A 21,237-nucleotide genomic window follows, 5' to 3' on the forward strand; every position below is an offset into this window, starting at 1 on the left:
CTTCCCTTCCCCTGGCCGTCGCTACAAGCAATAACAGTCATATAAAATTCAATCAACAACTTACACTAATTCCCAAAGAAAACTAACGAAAAAGTTCAACTGAAATTGCATAAATACATTTTGGGCGCAAAAGTTCAACTGAAATTATAGAAATACCAATGGGTGTTATTCGTGAAGCGATTCGAACTACTCACGATCTACAAACAAAAAAAAAAAAAAAAAGAAAATCAACTGCCTAATATGCTCCGCCTCCTCCTCTCCCTCTATCCAAATCCGCTTCCTCTTCCCTTCCCCTATCGCGCTCGTCGCCATCCAATCTCCCTTCCCTGTCCGCCTTCTTCCCCTAAACTCCCCTCTTCCCCAGTGGCATCCACCTCACTGCCGACTCCACCTCTCTCTCTCTCTCTCTCTATATATATATATATATATTCAAATTTAATTATATATAATATATAATTTTAATTACTATTTTGTTTGAATTACACGATTGATTTGAATTAGATAAAATCTACACTGTTGATTTATTAGTTAAATTTAGACCATAAATTGATCAAAATTCAATAGTTTTTCAATGACGACATAAAATTTATTTTAGATTTTAAATTAAAAATTAAAAATAAAATAAAAAAACAGTGTGTCCTTCACAAAACACGTCAGGAAAGCATTTTGCTCTGTTTTGATAATACAAAAGTATAAATTGCTGCTTTATTTTTTTGGATAAATTGCATAAACCCCCCTATGTTTTTAAAATTTAGCTAAAAACCCCTTGTGTTAAAGGAATAGGCAAAAAAACCTTTGGAAAAATTGCATAAAACCCCCTATATTTTTAAAATTTAGCTAAAAACCCCTTGTGTTAAAGGAATAGGCAAAAAAACCCCTATGTTTTTCAAAATATTGCATACTCTCCCTTTTCGTTAGATAAACCCTAACGGCGTTAAATTTTTGCTAAATTGACCGTATACCCTTCTTATAACAACCATTGATCTTTGAGTGTAGAAAATAAACGGTCCAAGTATTAGGTAATTTAAATATATATTTTATTTATATATTTATATATACATTATATATAACGTATATATATTATATATACTATTTCTCCGAAATCTTCTCTCTAAGATTTTGGTATTGTCTGAAAGAATTTTCGGCCATGGCTTAAACCATTGGAATCCTCTCCTTAAGGCGAACATATCCATACCATCAATTTGAACTTTCATTGACCGGAGAGAGTGGGCCCCGAGCATAACCGTCCAAGCTTCTTGGCTACGATTCATCATCGTTTGGATGAATTCCGGCCTGGGACTACCACCACTAGACTCGCTCGACCTGAAGATTCGAACGAGAAACTTTGCTAATTTTCATCAATTTTTGCTAATATCCAAAAATTTTAAATCTATTTCTACCATGAAGTTTCTTGCTGTCGATTCGCTGCCGTCTGGACAAATCACGGCATGAGATTACCACCGTTTGACTCCTCTCGTCCAGACGATTCCAACAGGGCCAAGCTTGCCCATTTCCATCAGCGATGGCGACTCGTTGGCGACGGAGAAGACGATGGATAAACAAAAAATGAGTAAAATTATTTAATTTAACAAAATCTAAAAATAAATAAAAAATATTAAATATTTAATTTAAATATATATTAATAATTTAAATATAATATTTTATATACGTGAAAAAATTGATATAATTTTTAAGTATTTTTATATTTATTAGTATAATTTATAAATAAATTAAAATATATTTAAATTAAATAAATATTTAGTAAAAGTATTTAATTTAATAACATTTAAAAATTATAAAAAAAGTATTAAATATTTAAGTTAAATATATACTAATAGTTTTAATATAATTATTTGATTTAATTAGTACTATATAATATTGTAAGTGATTTTTATTTATATTCAAACAAAACTACTTAATTTAGCAAAGTTTAAAAATAATAAAAATATTAAATGTTTAATATAAATATATATTAATAATTTTAATATAACATTTTAATAAGTTAAAGAAATTGATATAATTTTTAGGTATTGTTATATTGATTAGCATATTTTATAAATAATATTATAAGTGATTTTTATTTATATTCAAACAAAAGGGAAAAATTGGACATTTGCTCACTTAAAATCCTATTTTTGCATTGTATGCTTGTGGGAGGATGTTAAGTGTATATGTAGTGGAAGAGAAGTGTATTTTAGATCATTGCACTACCAAAAAAGTTGAAATAGGGTAAAAAAAAGGCCGGTACTCGTCGTGTGTAGCACCTTCCGTCAGTTTTGGATGAAGGGAGTATTTTTTGCATAGTTTCAAAATTTACAAAGTCTTTTATGGCTATTTATTTAACACATGTAAGTTTTGAACAATTTTAACATAACGCAAGAGTATTATGCAATTTTTCCTTATTTTTTAGGACAAAATGCATAAACTCCCCTATGTTTTAGAAAGTATACAAAAACACTATCTTGTTTTTATAATAGGCTAAAACCCCCTCCTATTTGTTTTAGTCAGCAAAAGACCCTCATTTTGTTAGCAACTAACGAGAAGTGGAGGAAACGTGCGTCTGCTGCGTTTGGTAGTCATTTTCTGTGGTTTAAGTTCATATTTAATGACACTTTGGATTAAAGTACTGCTCTATGAGTCTATATAACATACAAAGGGCTTTTTGGTTTGTTTTGTGTCTTTTTTTTGCCATTTCTCACCTTAAAAAGTAAATTAAATTTTGTTATATTAAATTTAAATTGAAATATTAAATTAAATTATATTTAAATTCAAATAATTTTATAATTATTAATTATTAAATCTAAAATTATTTTTAATTAATTAAAATATATATTTAATTATAATAATAATTATTATAATTATTATTAGTCAAACTATTTAATTATTATAATTATTTAAAATATTCTTAATTAACTAAAATATATTTTAATTAATATAATTAAAGTTAATTAAAAAAAAAGAAAAATGATGATTTTCGCCCCTTTTTTGCCGGCGCCGTCCGACGGCCAATGGTACCATTCTAATCCTCTATTCAAGATGAAAATTTCAGTACCTTCAATTTGAGTTTTCATCAATCATAGAGAGTGGGCTCAAGTCACGACCGCCGAACATGTTTGCCGTAAATTCGTCTTCGTTAGGTTGAATCTCGACCTTTTATTTTTTTAAAATCTAACGGTTGAGATTAATTAATTAGATCTAACGATCAGTATTTGATTAAAAAAGATCCAACGATTATTAAAATAATAAATAATATATAATAAGTAAGAGTGTAACGGTCATTTTCTGAAAAATTAATTGGATTTAACGGAGAGGGGGCGGTTGAACTGAGTTTTACAAAATACAAGGGGGTTTTTAGCTCTATTGTCATAACAAGAGAATTTTTTTTACAAATTTTTTAAAACATATGGAAGTTTTATACGTTTTATCCTATTTTTTAATAGGGGTAATTGCTGTTTCCCTTAATTATAGGTTAAATTGCATTTAACCCTAAATAAAAAAACACACAAATTCAATTTCAACTACAAATATTCATCATCACATATTTGCCCGGAATAGAGAGTGGATAGCTGCGGCTGTTCATGGCCGCTCAAAGGTTGGTTGGGAGATTCAGCAGCTCACCGATGGTAAAATTAGAGGGACGATCTCCATCAACAGCTTCTAAATATTCTACGATTAAAAAGGAAATGTCACTCTCCCTCAGCACTACTACCGCCGCCACCGCCGTCGCTTCCAGTGTCAACTCTTCCAAGCCATCCCGTAAGCTGCCGGTACTGCTTTTTGACATCATGGACACCATTGTCCGCGACCCTTTTTACCATGATGTTCCAGCCTTTTTCGGGTACTCTTACATTCTTATTCCCAACCCCCCTTTAGTCGCATTCTGTTACTCTCTACTACTTATCCTCTAATGAATTGATAATTCTTCCGCCCACATTTCAATCCGAACAAGGTTAGCTTTTGCACAGTTCTTGGTATTCTAAGGATTGAACCAATCCAACACAGGATCAGAGTTTCATAGCAAACTCGTTCTAGAGTTAATTTATTTGCTGATAGTAAATTGATTATGCAATTTTAGTGTTCAAAGTCAAAGTTAAAGTCTGTCATCTTTAAGCACACCTACATAAAGAATTACCTTTTTGTTTCAGTTATTTATATCTGAATCTTTGAAGTTGTATTTTAGGTAGCAATCAAATTGTAAACCTCACTACAATTTAGTTGATGCAAATAAACGGGATAAGAATGCACTTACACATGCAATAGGATTGAGCATTTAACTCACAATTCAATAACCAGAACCTTAATTTTACTTCTATAATGATATTGCACAAGTAGTTCAATTCTTATAGCCACCTAAGTAACAAGGGTTCAGGCCTCAGGTTTCTATTTGCCTCCTTACTTTGCTCCAACTTCATGACGCTTCTTACTGGAAATAATCTCTTCTTTCTAATATATCGAATTGCGAACATTTCTCATTCTTAAGTGAGAACTCAGTGAGGGTGTAGGGGCCATTAAATCTGATGGTAACATGATCTTGTTGTGGTGTGAAGAAAGGGACCGGCTTATTATTTTTTTCCCCATACAAATACCTGGTGCTCAATTTTCTGTAAAATTCTGGTATTGGTGTGGTGTGACCCCTGTTTTAATTTGCTACTGGTAACAATAGAGATACTTAAGCTTTGTTTGGCATGGGATAGGTTCTCAGGAGTGTTTTGAAGTTTACTGAAAAAATTGTCAGTTGGACTACGATTGTTGCTTTATTGATCAAAAGGAAGTTTGCTTTTGGGCTGACTTGTTCCTTTCTGTTTAAAAATTTGGTTTGTGAATGACAATAACCTCAAAGTTCACCGAGTCCAAATATAAATATGTTTCATTCTATGAAAACAGATATTGGAAACCGCTCCATATGCCTGTTTACATATATGTTAACAGTCTAGTTAACACCTAAGATTCTGCCCGTGGCATGAGCATCTATTTTAATGTTCTAAAGATAGTTGGATAGTTTCTGCACTGCTTTGGAAAATTGTTGCTGTGCCTATGCCTTCCCCCACCCAGTCTTTAATTTTGTGCACAAATCTTTATCTTTATCACACTGGTTTCTAATCTACTTTCCTCAGTTGACAATTCGTAACATTTGTCCAGAATGTCAATGAAGGAACTCCTAGAGTGCAAGCATCCTACTGCCTGGATTGAGTTTGAAAAGGGTCTTATTAACGAGGTATTTAGGAAACGTATCTATGAAACTTTACCTTCAATGGAATTTCTACTGATAGTGTTTATTTGAACCAATTTTGGCGATCAACGCATGCTCTACGAAAGAAGGTTTCTGCAGAAAATTGAGGTTGTAGTATTAGGCATTAAGCTACAAACACTCAATTTGATCCTGATGACATGTAGAGCGGCACAAGGACACGTAGCAATCCACTTTGTTCCTACACTTGTTCTTTGCCTTTACGTTAGTCCAAAATATGAACGTCTTGTGCAATTTATGGTCCAAGGTTTGTCTCTTGAAATTTAGGGATCCCTGGTACCTATGAAGCTAGTAACTTTGGATTTTAGAATGTGAATGGAGATGATACGACATATTTCTACAAACTTCAAACTAGTGGTTCGGCCCACCACCATTTGCGAGTTGCGAGGAGGTGGGTTTGGTTGTTAGGGGTTATTTCACAGAATAACTGACATTTCCCGCATACGCCCATGACTTGCAAATTAATTGGTGAAAGTCATGTACTGTGACTGGTGAGACTCAAAGTTTTTTTGTTGAGAGGAAGTGGTTTGGATTTGACAAAGAAAAAGGAGAATTAAGACACACGGTGGGGGCTCAGGTGGTACAGGAGTTAGCCATTTGATGCAGTTGGACTTTTAGCAATTCTGGAAATTGTGGGCTAGCCTTTAGGTACTTTGGGCGGTTCTCAAGTGTAGGTGCTTTGGGTGGGTCTGGAACCTCTTTTGGAAGATTTCCGACCCGTTCTTTGCATACTATGTGATGGGAGTTTGTCTTGCAGCAGTACATCAGAAGATAACACTGATGCATCAGTCTCTTGATCCCCTAGGTATTATCTTCTCTTGAGTCTAAAGTACAGGCTTCACTTGCTAAAGATAAGCATATTTTCTCCCGTGTTTTTTCTGTCCTATCCTTCATACCCAGTTTGTTGTATTGTTCCATCCACCAATCTCTGGAATCCTAAAAATCTGACCAGTCTTTCCCCTTTTATGTTGCACTAAATCATTTGTCCACCACCTTTCCACTTGATTTTGTTCACGCATCTTTCAGATATTCTGACCTGCAGACATCGGGAGGCATCATGATCCAGCAAGGCACACCTAAAGTAAACGTTCCTTTGTGACTTCTAAACATCTACATCAAGAAGGTATAGAGGGAATCTTTTAGATGTTAGAGGTGCAGAGAGAGTAACGAGGTACAGAGAGACTAACATTTGAAAGAAGTAGGGTATTTTGGTGCATATGTTGTTGGGCAGGGTGGATTTATTATATATTAAAAAAAAATGGTTAAGCTGAAAGAATGCAAGCTATAACAGAAGAATTGCATGGATAGATGGAAGATGAGGAAAATGCTTTTCCTTGCCAGAATTGATTCAAATCCAGATGAACAATAGATATTCTCAAGACTAGTTACAGATATCGACCAAAAAAGTATCAGAAAATTATTTATTGGAAAATTCTGTCAGCATCCCTGGCATCCATACCCAACCAATCACAAGGCCAGTGTAAATACTTCTACAGTTTGATTGGCCTTGACTTCAAGTATGAACCAATCATATAACAAGTGTAAATCTAGGAAAAAAGCAAAAGAAAACTGTAGATTCAAGCTGTGATTGGCATAAAGAGTTCTACTAACAAAAGGACGTGGACATTGGCTTGGAAAAAGTAATTGAGTGATAATAACTGTAGATCAACAGGAGCCTAATAGGTAAAATATAAATAGAAATCCTAACTAAAAGCTCTTAATAAGAATTTACTGAGAAACTCAAAGTACCCTCTTACACTTATATTAAAGCACTTTTTAGAAGTACAATAATCATTTTAGCTAAATTTTTCCAGGGCTCGAGACCACTGCCCGCCCCATCGCTCTGCCACTGTTCTCATTTTTGTATAAGAAAATCTACATTTGTAAACTGAATCTTTGTGAAACGAAACATTGATCTTTTGCCTTGAGTTTGAGTATTCATAGCTGTCAGATGCTCATGATATGCCTCAGACATATAGCTATATTTTAAATAGTAGAAATTACTTCTTTTCAGATGGAGCTGGCTCGAACATTTTTCAAGGATGGAAGGCCAATTGATTTGGAAGGTTTGTAACCAAAACGAAATAAAATTGTCCTGCAACATTTTTTTTTTTGGAAAACATAATGATGCCAATATGAAAATACACAGTTTCTTTATGAATTTGAGTTCACAAATTTCATGCAGCTGTTGCAACATCTTTTTGCTTGATAATGTGCTTGGGCTGACTTGATTCTCTTCAAAATTTATTAATTCTCTCAAATCTCTAATTGAACTTCAAAAGCAATATTTCCTTTATTGAACCACATTTTTGGTATGCTTGAAATTGGCTTGAGCTGTCTGAAACTGGACGTGATTGTGAGGAATGAGGTTGCTGATTTAGTCATTGGTTTGCTAATTTTCTATTTATTATGTTCTCATCATTATAGGCAACTCTTGATTTTCTATCAAAAATTGATACCAACTGCATAATATTCACGTCACATGATATAAGGTGCTATAACAGATGCTTACTTCTTCAGTCCCTAACTGGTGTATTGTATGTATACAGATTTTGCTTTGTCTATACATGTTAGCACAAGATTTCATTTTCTTCACAAATGTTTGTCTAACAATTGGAAATCCCAAAGAAGCAGAAGTAGGAAAAAGTAAACTCTCAACTCTGTCTCCTCATAGATTAATGAAAATGGCTGTGCAATCAACAGAAATGACATCTAATATATTTCTGAAATCATGGAAGAGAGAAGAATATGGAGCTGGGATTCTTATTGAGCAAGCAACACCTAATTGGTCCTTTGTGTTGAATAAGGCTATAATAGCCTGTTGCTAGTATTTTGTAAGATTGGAAACAACAGTTTTAATTACTCCTATAAGCATTCTTCTTCTTGTGCTTCACAGCTGTAGCCTGTTGCTAGTATTTTGTAAGATTGGAAACAATAGTTTTAATTATTCCTATAAGCATTCTTCTTCTTGTGCTTCACAGCTGCCTCCACTATGAACATACCTCTGTTTCTCCTTCTTACTACTACATATCTTCTGTCTGCCCCATGAAGCATCTAAATTGCATACAACATGATCTCTCCCGTCGCAGCTCTACCTTGCCTCCGCTTAGCCCCGAAATGCCGCCCTCCACCCAACACACCATCAGCACTGCATTTTGTGTTTTTCCTGTATAGATCCCCACATGAACTTGTGCCTGCCTCACCTCTTCCAATGCTACACACTTTGTTGCATCCCTCTTCAGTCATCATGCACCTGCTACCACATGTGGCTACAACTTATTGCAAGGTAGATTGAGAAGGTGAACTTATTTCTTTCCTAAATTATGAGGAGTTTTTTCACCTAATTGCTTCTTAATTTGATGTATTAAATATCTTTTCTTATTATGACAGCTTAGGTTTCTATTTTCTCTCACATGGAGTTATTTGCTCCTTTGATGTTCACAGGGATAATTTGATAGCAATTCACATTGTTTATAAAGTCGAGGTCTTTTCCTTTTCCTTTTTAATTTTAAGAGCATTATAAACAGAGTTCATACTTTGTAGGCCTCAAAAGCTGCATGCAACGAGGTTATTCCTACATCGAAGGAGTTGAAGCATTACTCATTGATCTAAAGAAAAGTGGATATGAAATGCATGCTTTCACTAATTATCCCATCTGGTATGTCTAAATAAACAGGTTTTGGTGGAAGTTCTGGGAAGCATCACGCTCTAGTTTACTTTCTATTTTTTCGTGTTGCAGGTATGAAATCATTGAGGAAAAGCTAAAATTGTCAACTTACTTATCCTGGACATTCTGTTCATGCATAATGGGTACTCTCTGTTCTGACCTTTATAAAGTCTTCCTCATTTGCTGCTCTCAACAATTAGATTACCAAGGAGGTGGATTGGATAGTAATTCGAAATACTGTAAACAATGATGCTCTCTCTTTTGCTAATAAGGATGCTTTTTGGGGAATTGAGCAGATTCTCGCGAATATATATTTTCTGCCAATTTTTGCACTCTAAACAAGCAGTCAAGCACTAGAGGATGGTTGCAGTATCTTATTGTTGTTGTGGGACCAATAGGCATGTGAGCTAGAAGCTGTTAAGCAGTTTACACTAAATGAGTGTATTGGTATCATTTTCTTGTCGACCCCTAAGTTGGGAGGATGTTTGGGTTCATATTTAGATGCATCTTGGTTTTTGTGATTATGGTATGCCTACTCTCAAGTGTTATACCTCATCATTATCACATATTATTTGACTAGTACTAGTTGGAATTTCTGTTTTAATACCCAAATTGACATGTGGACTAATTAGTAGGAACCAATCTGTTACACAGGGAGTGATTAACACGACTGAAATTGCTTCTCTCAGCTGTCCTTTTCTGATCTATTGCCAATTTCTTTCTTGTATATTCTATTTCGAAAAAATGTCTGAATCCCATGATTTCACATTTGCTGATTTAGACAAAAGTTATCCATCTGGACAGGATTTAATTTTTAGTTCTGTTGTATTCTATTTATAAAGTTAAACAACTTCTACAGACATTCATATTTTACATGCTCAGTCAATTTTCTCTGCTCAAGTTTCATAAATTGTAACCATAGCTGTGGTCATGAAATTTGGCCTGCAGGAAAAAGGAAGCCTGATCCCGACCTTTACATGGATACTTTGAATCACTTAAAGATCGAGCCAGCATGCTGTATCTTTATTGATGACAGGTATTCTTATTATCCGGCTGAGAGTATTAGACTTGAAGACTTGCTTTGCTCAACGTAGGGGTTAGCCGATCTTTGCTCACATAATCTTTGATGAACAGGCAAGAGTCTCAAATAAAATTTCTTTCACCTCGTAATAGTTCTAGATGATACATTAAGTACTGACCATCAATGCAACAACATACGGATTTACCCAGATTCCAAATAGACAAAATTAATTAAGATTTAAAGTCCCAAAATGTTGCATATATTAATTTGTGAATATAATGAAACTGAACCATTCAATGGCATAGATGATCAGAACTAACAATAGATATTTTGACATGCCTGTTGAAACTAAAGATTTGGAAGAATATTTCCATTTACTGGCGAAGTGACTGACAAGTTATGGTTTAGTATCAAAGAATACCATTGTTTTCGGCACTAAATCCTATCCTCAAATTGGAAAACATATATCATATGCTCTAAGATTGTTATAAATGAACTTTAACACCCTATTAGACAAATCAGTTATTGGTCACTTGAACTGTTGACCACATGTGCAGTATAAGGTTTTTCCTTCAAGATCATTTCTCACAGAAAACGAGGTAGACATCTTTCTGCCTCATGCATTTTAGACTTTCTCAGGTCACTTTTTATGGTGACAAACAGGTCTATTGGATTTCTACTGAGAACACGGTCAGAGCACTGTTCCATGTACGTTTTCTCTGTCAGTTCAGTTCATAATATGGGCGAACAAACTTATGAACAACCAGATGGTAGGAATCAAGACCAAACAATATAATCTTGGCAACAGTAGAAAATATCTGACTTCAGTCTAAATGATGAACCAAGTGTGTCTTTTAGCAACAAGGTGGCGTTTTCAGTTCAACCGAACTACCTTCCATTGACTTCATATTAGAATTCAATTTACATCAAACTATCTCTCTTACTAGAATTAAGGAAGACAAGTTCCCAATTGAAATTCTAGGCCAAAGCAAATCATCCCATACTCCAGGTGTCGACTTCCAGAGGATGCACTTTGAGATTGCAATAGAGTCCAATAGTATATGTAAAGAAAGATAGGAATACGACTAACAGAGGACAGAGCAGCTACAATGTTAGTTGAGATGGACCCAATTGAGGAAGAATGGTTCCTCCCTTGCCCCCTCGCCCCTACTAGACACTCTTGATAGTAGAAGGTAATTGGGAATTCCTATAACCCTCTCACCTCCTGGGTGTAACAAGTTACCGTTGCCTGCGAGCCACTTTTCCTTCTGCCGAGCTCCTAAATAACATTGGATTTGCATGTATTTAGCATATAACTAGGTTATCATAACACAAATTTGGAAACAGGATTTGAGCTGCATGACTGTTTTACAGTGTGGCAGCAAAAGGAATTCCCGGCATGGGATGGTCAAAATATGGAGACATCAAAGGTGTGGGGTAACTCAAAAGAACACTTGTAGCTTGAGCGTGAAATTTGTCAATGCTGGGAGTTACTGATAAAGAAAGCATGTACAGCCAAAGGTAGGAGGAGGTAAAAGAATCGAACGTTTTGATCTACTCTTAAGGATGAAACATAGCATACTATTAATCAATCTAACTTAAAAATTATATACTGATTTTTGCACATTGTCTGCTGATTAGAGTCTACCTTAAACTTTGGAAAATGAATCCAAAATCTTGACAGCAAACTGGCGATAGGCTGCTTCAAAGTGGTAGCGCCTCTAGACCCACACCCACTTCCAATTTCCATCTTGATGTGAAACTCTTGAATGATAATGAATTATGGAAAATTGTCATTTTAGTCGCTTAGTTAAATGATGCACAGACATAAGATTTTAAGAGAAATGTGAAACATATAATCCTGTAACCCCCGCTGCAGATTGGGACCATCAAACGTAGTAACTTATAGAAATGTTTGTGACACTGAAAAATTGAGAAAAGTGATATGTGTACCCTCATATGCTAAGTTGCACCGGTATAGATTATTAAATGGTTGAATCTGGAACTGTACAAGAAACACGCAATTGGTCCACCTAGTTGAGCTAGGATCGTCTTGGAAAGGGAGGCTGTTGTACAGTATGGTTGAAGCTTTGGCTTTCATCTTCTGGAATAATCAAAGTTCTGTGGAGGCACTAGTTTCAGTTGCCCCCAAAGACCGGCATTAATAAATGAGGTGGTCACCCAACTAAGGGAAGAAATTTGGGATGTCTAAAGAAGTGGCTATGCATTGAATATCATGTTACAACTGATCAATCAATTATCTCATCTGAACATGTATTGTACATTCGTCATATAATCTAGCCTGTACTAACGTTTAGCATGTGACTTCAGAGCATGTAAGATGATGCATTGTGTCTTATTACTTAAATTAAAGTGTTATAAAGTCATCCAGATGTGATCCCAGGTAGGATAATTATGTAATGGTTATGTGAAATGTGAAGTTACAATAGTTTTATTAAAAGAAAGTGAAAGCAATTTTGAGAATTGGCCTTAGGCACAAATTACCATCTTCTACCTATTTAAAAAGGACTTGCATACAATGGTTTAGGAAGAGGGGAATAGTTGCAACTTCAGACCATTTATTCTTACTGAAGCCAATTGATTGACAGTCGGCCAACTTGATGCAGGGCGTGAGGCAAAGGTTTTGTTTATATAGTATGACATAATATCATGAGAGACATGAACGTTGATATTTTTCCAGAAGAAGATATATATCTATTTGCAAGGATGTTTCATTCTGTTTGGTCATTTATCACTAACATATATCTTGTTTAACTGTTCCAGGATGAAAAATGTTGAGGCCGCAATTGATGCTGGCTTCATTGGCATTCAATTCAAGAACGTGGATTCATTGCGCAGTGATCTTGGTCGTCTAGGCATTGTGATGGAGATAATCTGATAGACTGAAAACACTACTGCTTTATCTACATCTCTTTAGAAATTTTGTGCATGTACGGCGGTTCGTCCTTTCCTTTACAAAAACGACAGATTACACGTACTTTAAAATTCTGAAACCCTTTTTTGTCAAAGTTAATGATTTTATTGATGATTCATTACTCAGTTATTTTTGTTGTACTCGGACTAAGAATTTAATTAGATTAAACGATTTGTGAGGCATAAACTTAACTTAGACGACTATGCCTTGGAAATTCGGGTTCAGTAAGCTGTGGAGAAGGGGCAGTCGGACTCTCTTGTCACGCAGCGGAATATGTTTTTCGCCCGTGCGGCGTCTCAGGTTTCACCCAACCTTCGACCAGCCTTTGCACATCTCAGAGTTTACCGACTGCTCGTCGCGTGTCTTCAACACTGAAGCTCGCTAGCACGACATCTGAACGCCTCCCTGCGCGGCACCGCGTGCCCTGGCGCTCGCCTATCCAAAATGCCCATGTTCGTCGAGGCTCTCGGCACGCACGCCTTAGCGTCTCTTAGCGGCCGGCCCCGACTAGCTAGTCTGCCGCCATGCGTCTCGCCCACAATCTCGGAACCCGCCGACTCATCCCTCGATGGCAAGGAGCATCCTCGCTCCGCCTCGGCATTACGGCGCTCCGCATGCGCCCGCAACGCCCGTCTCATGTCCAACGCACACTCGGGCTTTGATCCCGCATGGCATGCCCGACATGGCTTCTTGCCTTTCGACGTGGCTACATAATTTGCCCACAGTGCGGCGTCGCCCCACGACCGCTCATCTTGGCCAACGGACCCCCATGGACGGCTAGAACCCGATAGCGCGTGCCATGAGTTGGATCACGAGGTCTTGGAGTGCTTGCCTCGATCACCCATTCGCACGAGAGGTGTTGCCCCAAATATCTCGCAGCCCGCGGAGCAACCTTGCACGTCACACGGAACCTCTCGGCCGCATTTGTGCCCAACGTAGGCCGTCCTGGCCCTACGCTGCCCGTCCGGTTCCCATGCCTTTCGGGGACTCTAAACACTCCTTTGAGATGCCTAGAGCCGGCCCTTGGAGGCCCCCAACATGCCCCCAAGAGATGCTCATTTAGTGCCGACGTTGCCTACCGCCACTGCCGTCGTGCACGGGGAGGGCCGGCTGGAGCTCACCGCATCATACCCCCCTTATAATAGGTTTAAGAAAGTTTTTTCTATTTCCAGCAGTAGACATTGAAAGGGGTTGAGGAGCGCACCTTTTTCCGCATCTCCCTCAACCGACGTCCAAATCACATGCCGCTTGAACCGTAGCGTAGCCTACGACTTCCACATCATAACTTTTGAATTTCAGCCCCATCCGATCATCCATCGCTGAGGAATTGCCCATACAATATTCTGAAATTACAGTCTCGCCACTGCACTGGCAGACTCTGAAGATCATCGTCGTTTCCTACCCAAACGGAACCGTCTACCTCTGAAACATCTTGGAGGTGTTCCCAACACTCCAAGGATCTCGCCATAGAAACAGTTTTGCAAATCTCGAAAGATAAAGCACTCTGCTTCATGCATTTCTCTCCTGCTCGCGTGCAGAGTGCCTGATCGTCGCCCTTATATCTCCTTGCCCAAACGTCCTCGGAATGACTTCATACTTGGCGGATAGCATCCCCACACATCAAGAAAGTTCCCATACGGACAGTTTTGCAATCCCCAATCGGTAAGAGTCTCTGCTCGAAGGCCGTTTGCGCACCTGCGTGCCGGCCGGCGCACTGGCAGACTCTGAAGATCATCGTCGTTTCCTACCCAAACGGAACCGTCTACCTCTGAAACATCTTGGAAGTGTTCCCAACACTCCAAGGATCTCGCCATAGAAACAGTTTTCCAAATCTCGAAAGATAAAGCACTCTGCTTCATGCATTTCTCTCCTGCTCGCGTGCAGAGTGCCTGATCGTCGCCCTTATATCTCCTTGCCCAAACGTCCTCGGAATGACTTCATACTTGGCGGATAGCATCCCCACACATCAAGAAAGTTCCCATACGGACAGTTTTGCAATCCCCAATCGGTAAGAGTCTCTGCTCGAAGGCCGTTTGCGCACCTGCGTGCCGGCCGGCATCCCCTAGCCGCCCGCACGTCCTCCGCAAGTCACTGCCGACCGTCTTGCCCAAGGAGCGGCCAGTGACACCTTATCGAGGCAGGCAGCCAACAATTTGCCCCCCCAGTTGGATGTAGTTTCAGCGCAAAATAAGAAAAAGGAGGAGAAATGGGATTCAAGATGCGCTGTGGGCCGAGCTGAGTCAGTCTTACTCAAAATTCAATTGAACCAATAAAGTTGGTTTAGGCCGGTTTGGGATTGGGCCGGTCCTGCATTGGTCCCAAGTTTGAAACCTAGGACCAGCTCAGCCCAGTGGCCCAAGACCATTTGGTCCTGAGCTGGGCCATTTTTTTTTTATAATAACTAGTTGTTGTATGTGGTGTGCATATAAAAAATTATAGTGTGATAAAGAAAAAAAATTATCAAAAGAAACAAAAAATAGTAAGGTGATGAGAAGAAACAAAGAAGTATATGAGGAAAAAGAAATGTGGGTAAAGTTAAAAAGAAAGAAAAGTTATAATTGTGAGTTTATTAAAAATATGGAAGCTTGTAAAAAAAAATTTGGAGAATGTGAAAGATTAACAAATAATTGTAATAGGGTTTATTATATGAAAATTTGTGAGGGCAAAAAATATGGAGAACATGAGAGAAAAATGGGCTAGTAGGTTGAGAGGGAAACAAATATAATTTAAAAATAATTATAAAAAAATAAAATTACTATTATGGACAATCTTTTTGAATGAATATAATTAATGAAAGAGTAAAATGTTACAATAAAAAATTGGTACCATCAATGAATTTTCTTTTATAATAGTATAGATAATGCATATATAAGTTTTATTTTATTCTTCTAAATTAATTATTCTAGCAGCTTTTATTTATACTTTTGAAACTCAAAAAATTATTATCATTATTGTTCTACTTCTAAATTTTTAGTTTTTTAATTCATTCATATTATTTATTTATTTTTTTCAAAGTTTATAAATTTTTTTTGAATTTATTATTGATGCGTGCGATTTTAGCATGGGTCCAAAGTTTTTGGATCTTTATTGTTGGATTTGGGTTAACTCAGTGAAAGTTCTTGAGAAAGAGGACCTGCAAAATAGAAGGTTAGCAGTTTGATGCTTAAATTAGTTTCGCATTTAAAAATAAATAAGTATAAAAATGAATTATGAAGAGAAATTATGATAAAAGTGATAATTCCGTATGTAAGAGCACGAAATTAGAGCAATAGAGTAGCAGCAAGTAGAGTTCTAGAATGTGTCAGAGCATGCTTACCGAGGGGTACCTTCCCTATTCTAGAGGAGGAGTTCCCCTGTAATAGGAGTTTTGCTAAAGAGAATCCTGTCACGCTTTTAACAGGAAATGCGACTTCATTGGATGATCGTCAGATGAGAAGGAGAACCAGAACCGTATGATCAAGGGTGAGCTGAATTTGAAAGAAAAATTGGGAATTAAAGACATAAACGACGGTGTTTCTACTGAATTAGGGCAACTGGGCGAATTAGGCATTAGGACCAAAAGCGATGTCGTTTCAAGTGCGGCCGAGAGCCTGAAGGATGGACATGTGGAGGTTGTTGAAGCAGGCGTGGGTGGCTTAGCCTAACCACTGGAGCTGAAGTTTCTGAAAGAGGAAAGAACTAGTGCTGGGTTCCATGTTTCTACAATTCTGGATGTAATTTTTTTGAGAATTGTAATCGCAATTATGAGGATTTCAAACTAGTTCTATATGTAATGGGGAAGATCATTTTCAGAAGACAAGTGGCTGAAAAACAAACTCATGCACGTTTAGACCAATTAACAGAAGCACAAGATGATTTACATTCTGCAGTAATGAACATTGAACATACGTTAGTGACAGTCCAACAACAGCTTCAGAGTGTGGTTGAGCAACTACAAAACTATAATAGAAATAAATCCATCCTTGGGGAAGGATTGACTACAACAATGGAAAGAGGTTCAACCTCACGAATAGCTCCACAACATACTGTGGGAGGAGAAAACACAAATTTGACTAATGCAACAGGATATAACTCCATCCACAAGATGGAGTTTCCACTCTTTAATGGGGAGGATGCTAGTGCTTGGATTAGGAGGTGTACACGCAATTTTCAAATAATTCCTATTCCTGAAAGTCAGACAGTGGCCTTAGCTTTTATTCATATGCAGGGCAAAGCTAAGTTATGGTACCAAGGGCATGTGGAGAAGAGAGGGGAACCTACATGATAAGAGCTAACTGTAAATGTGTTAGAGAGATTCGAGGACTTGGACTATGAAAGAGTAATAACAGAATTTAACAAACTTCATCAAGAAATCGCTGTAAATGCCTGTTTGGAGAGGTTTGAGGAGCTAGAGGCACAAATGCTGATCTTTAACAAGCAACTAGGTGAAGAGTTTTTCATGATGAAGTTCATCAGTGGCTTGAAGGAAAAGATAAAAGGTTATGTAGCCACTTTGAGACCTGCCACACTCAACCAAAGCCATTATGCTTGCAAGGAAACAAGAGTAAATTGTGGATACCATAAAAAAAAAGACACAACAACCATTGAAGAACAATCCACTGAGGAACCCCTACATACTTGTAAGCAAGGCCTCTGCCTACAAACCTTCTTACAAACTCGCTTACAAGGCCAGAAATGAAAATAGCCAACCTAGAAGGTTTCTCAATGAAGCTGAAATGAGATCAAGAAGGGAGAGAAACTTATACTATAATTGTGATGAGGTTTTTGTACCTGGGCATGTCTTTAACTCAAGCTTCTCACAGACGGCGCCAATCGATGCTTGCAGTTTTAGAACGAGACCAATGGTCTTGGATCTCGAGGATGGACTTGGGTTTGATTAAGCAAAAGAACTTGAAAAATAGGACCTGCAAAACAACATGTTAGCACTCCGACGCCCAAGTTAGTTCTGAATTTAGGAATAAGTAATTATAGAAATAAATCATAATAAGAAATTAAAATAAAAATAAGAATTTCGTGAATAAAATATGTTAGAACACGAGTTTAGAGTTGCAGTAAGAGCAACAAAACAATTTTTAGATGCTTCCTGTATTTATAGAGGGGCGTCCCCCTTCATAGGGACTCTATACGTTACCTGCATTTCTAGAAAATGGCAATATACCTACGGATAAAGCATGGTTCTATCTTATCCTTGGCTTAATCCGTACATTTTTACTTAGAGGAGGATTCCTTATACGTGAGGACTCCTATTCTCATGGAATCCTTCTAGGTCAGGAGTTCTGAGCTTTGGGGACGTCCTCTTTCTCTTGGGTTGGATTTGAAAGGCAGGCTCGTAATCTGGCAAGCCTTCTACTGGGCTTCGCTCTTGGGCCGAGTTTGGTAATCTTCCTGTGGGTCGCCTTCATCATGGGCTGATGGGCTTTGTTTGGACTTTGTGACCTCTTCGGGACCAAGTACTTTTGAGCCATACACATCAAAATCGTAATGAGAGATTGAGATATAAGTAAGAAATTCTTGAGAAAATTATGTTTAGAATGCAAGTTGACAGCTACAACAAGAATAGAAAGAAATGGGGACTGTACCTGTATCTGTAGAGGGGGCGTCCCGCTTCGTTGGGACTCTACATACTACCTTTATTTTCGAAAATAGGGGCAAGATACATGTGGATATAACATGATTTAATCTTATCTTTAGTTGATCAACACACAACAACACGTCTTTACTTGGGAGAGGACTCCTCTTCTGCAGGAAGTCCTTTTAGATTAAGGAGTCTTGAGTCTTGGGGGCGCCTCCCTTCTCCTGGGCTGCTTTAACTAAGCATTGAAGGCGAGCCTGTGATTGGGCAAGCACTTTATTGGGCCCCCTTCTTTGGCCGAGCTTGAAAATCTTCTGGTGGGCTACCTTCCTTATGGCCTGATGGGCTTGGCTTGGGTTCATAACCTCTTTTGGGCCAAGTGTTCTTGGACCGCTCACATCAGTATCGAGTGATATTTTTGCACATAGTAATATTATAGTCTTTTGATGGTCAAATTGATCCTTTTAGCTCTTCCAGAGTTGAAAAAGACTTTTGATTGTTAAATATTGAGACTTCAAGCTCTCATGTAGATGATGACGAAACAAAATCATCGCTTTAGCATAATTTTGCTCGGAAGCAGTAGTTTTTTATTTTATTATTTCTCCTAATTTGCTACTTGCCAAATACATTTGATATTAAGGACCCATGATGGATAATTTATTGCAAAAACATCAAGAGCAATGAAGTCCAATTTTTTGAGATTGACCATTAAACTACAAGAAGTTAATATGCACTTTTAGAATAATATTCGACCTATGTATTCAACCTATACATGTAAGTATAATCAAATGGTATTACACATGAATATAAAGTAAAAGTAGCATAAAAGTATAACTAACAATAAGGAATATATAAGTTACTATGTAATTGAATCGAATTATTATGACATGCATAACTAGAACTAAATATATTTAAGTTTGGCTTAAATCATATAATATTAAAAATGGTAATTAAATGGTACTCATGTCAAATTTATTTTGTTAATAATTAAATGTTATTACATATAAATGTGTTAGCAAAACATTTAAAATACATAAATAGGCATATGAAACAAAACTATGTAGGTAAAGTAAATTAATTACATTAATTTCAAGTTAGTCATATTATAATCACAATATATATTATGACATCAAAAAATTATCATGAATCAATTAAATAAACAAAGAAGCTTCGGACTTGTTGATCAAGTCGTTATCTCAAAACACTTTAGGTGGTGAGAAAATCAAATGTTATACTTAACATCGCTTCAGAGATGATTGCAAATAATTGATATAAAGTAGTTTACCTACTGCTAGAGGTAATTTAACTCATTACTTTTTTCAAGAAACAATGATATTTTACAGAATACATCCACTTCAGGGAATTGTATGCCGACTTCTAGAGGCAATATGAATATATAACTAACTTATTTAACTTCTAAATTTTATATAAGCTGATAAATTAATTTTCTTTCTTTTTTTCTTGTTTTTTTTAATGTAATATATTGATCTCTATATTTTACTCTTATTTGTAATAATTATTTGAAAGCACAAAAAATTATTCATTATATGAACTCAGGAACGACGTGCCACAACAACTAGTTTATAATATATTTTAAAGCATGAAAGGATTTATTACGTACAGACGACATGCCACAACAACTTTATAAAAAGAAAAGTCCCTCCATACTTATAAACGGCGGTTAATGACACCACCATACCAGTTTTCTATAATGTCAAAATGCCCTTCATGACAAAATAACTAACTTATTAATTTTTCAAAATGTACATTAGTTGATAATTCTTTTGTTTCTTTATTTTATTAATGTAAATATATTGGTTTATATATTTTACTCTTATTTGTAATATATTTTAAGATATAAAAAATTATTTATTATATGCACGCAGGAACGACTTGCCACAACGGCTAGTATATTAAGGCAGAACACTTATTTGGCGTCTTTCCTTTTTTTGGTTTGCTTTTCTTACATTTAATTTATTTCTTTTTAAATTTTCATCTAACTTCTCATTCTTATTATTTTTTAATAGTTATTTTTTTAAATTTTCTTTTATTTTTATTATTATTTTTTATAAATTTAAGTATATAATACATATAAAAATATATATATATACTTATTATTTTATATATATTTTATTAAATAATAAAATTTTATAAATATTTTATTTTAAACGATACTTATAAAAATTATACACAAGAAATCTATTACAAATGACTGATATTAAGAATGGGTAAATTGCAATTTCCTTGCCTATGCTATGAAAAATAGGTAAATAGTCCTCTTATAAAAAAATAGCAATTAAGAATGAATAAATTGTTATGTTTTCAAAAAAAAGAATAAGGAATAAATTACTATTTAAGATTGTAGATAATTTGGTAATTTTAATACCACCGAGAATAAGTTAAACCCTGTTAAGAATAGAAGCTTTCGAGCGAGAGAGAGAGAGCAAGGGAATTGAAAGCAGAGTTGGTCGGCAGCTGCAGCACGAGTTCGATTTCGGGTTCGAGTTCTGCACTGATAGAGAGAGCAGGGAATTGAAAGCAGAGTTGGTCGGCAACTGCAGTACGATTTCGAGTTCGAGTTCTGCACTTCAAATTCAATGAGTACCACCCAATTTGCCATGGTTACTACCTTTTTACTTCTGTTACTGCTCATGTACGATTATGATTTTAATTAACCTGCAACTGTTGCTGCTTCCCTTTCTTTTCATCTTTGTGGATTTCCATGTTTAGATGATATTTACACCACCTGTTCAATTGATCTTTACTTCTAGTAAAAATTTTGTCATTTTGATTG

General features: G+C 36.3%; 2 protein-coding genes across 4 annotated transcripts in view; both read left to right on the forward strand.

Annotated features, from left to right (window-relative positions):
- Positions 3,508–12,996, forward strand: LOC105161259. Of its 2 annotated transcripts, XM_011078894.2 has the most exons (8): positions 3,508–3,838; positions 5,140–5,215; positions 7,263–7,314; positions 8,792–8,906; positions 8,988–9,058; positions 9,864–9,951; positions 10,600–10,644; positions 12,721–12,996. In XM_011078894.2, exons 1-8 carry the CDS (start codon positions 3,579–3,581, stop codon positions 12,833–12,835), a joined length of 822 nt encoding a protein of 273 aa, XP_011077196.1. In that variant the 5' UTR covers positions 3,508–3,578; the 3' UTR covers positions 12,836–12,996. The 2 variants fall into 2 exon arrangements, with proteins under 2 accessions (XP_011077196.1, XP_011077197.1); XM_011078895.2 differs by lacking the exon at positions 10,600–10,644.
- The window catches only part of LOC105161261 (R3H domain-containing protein 2), a 5,251-nt gene continuing 4,855 nt past the window's right edge, over positions 20,842–21,237 (forward strand). For both annotated transcript variants that reach the window (XM_011078897.2, XM_011078898.2), the window contains exon 1: positions 20,842–21,064. In XM_011078897.2, coding sequence (XP_011077199.1) covers positions 21,041–21,064 — 24 coding nt within the window. In that variant the 5' untranslated portion in view covers positions 20,842–21,040. The remainder of the gene's footprint in view (positions 21,065–21,237) is intronic.

The sequence above is a fragment of the Sesamum indicum genome, linkage group LG4 (genome assembly GCF_000512975.1).
Source record: "Sesamum indicum cultivar Zhongzhi No. 13 linkage group LG4, S_indicum_v1.0, whole genome shotgun sequence".
Lineage (NCBI taxonomy): Eukaryota > Viridiplantae > Streptophyta > Magnoliopsida > Lamiales > Pedaliaceae > Sesamum > Sesamum indicum.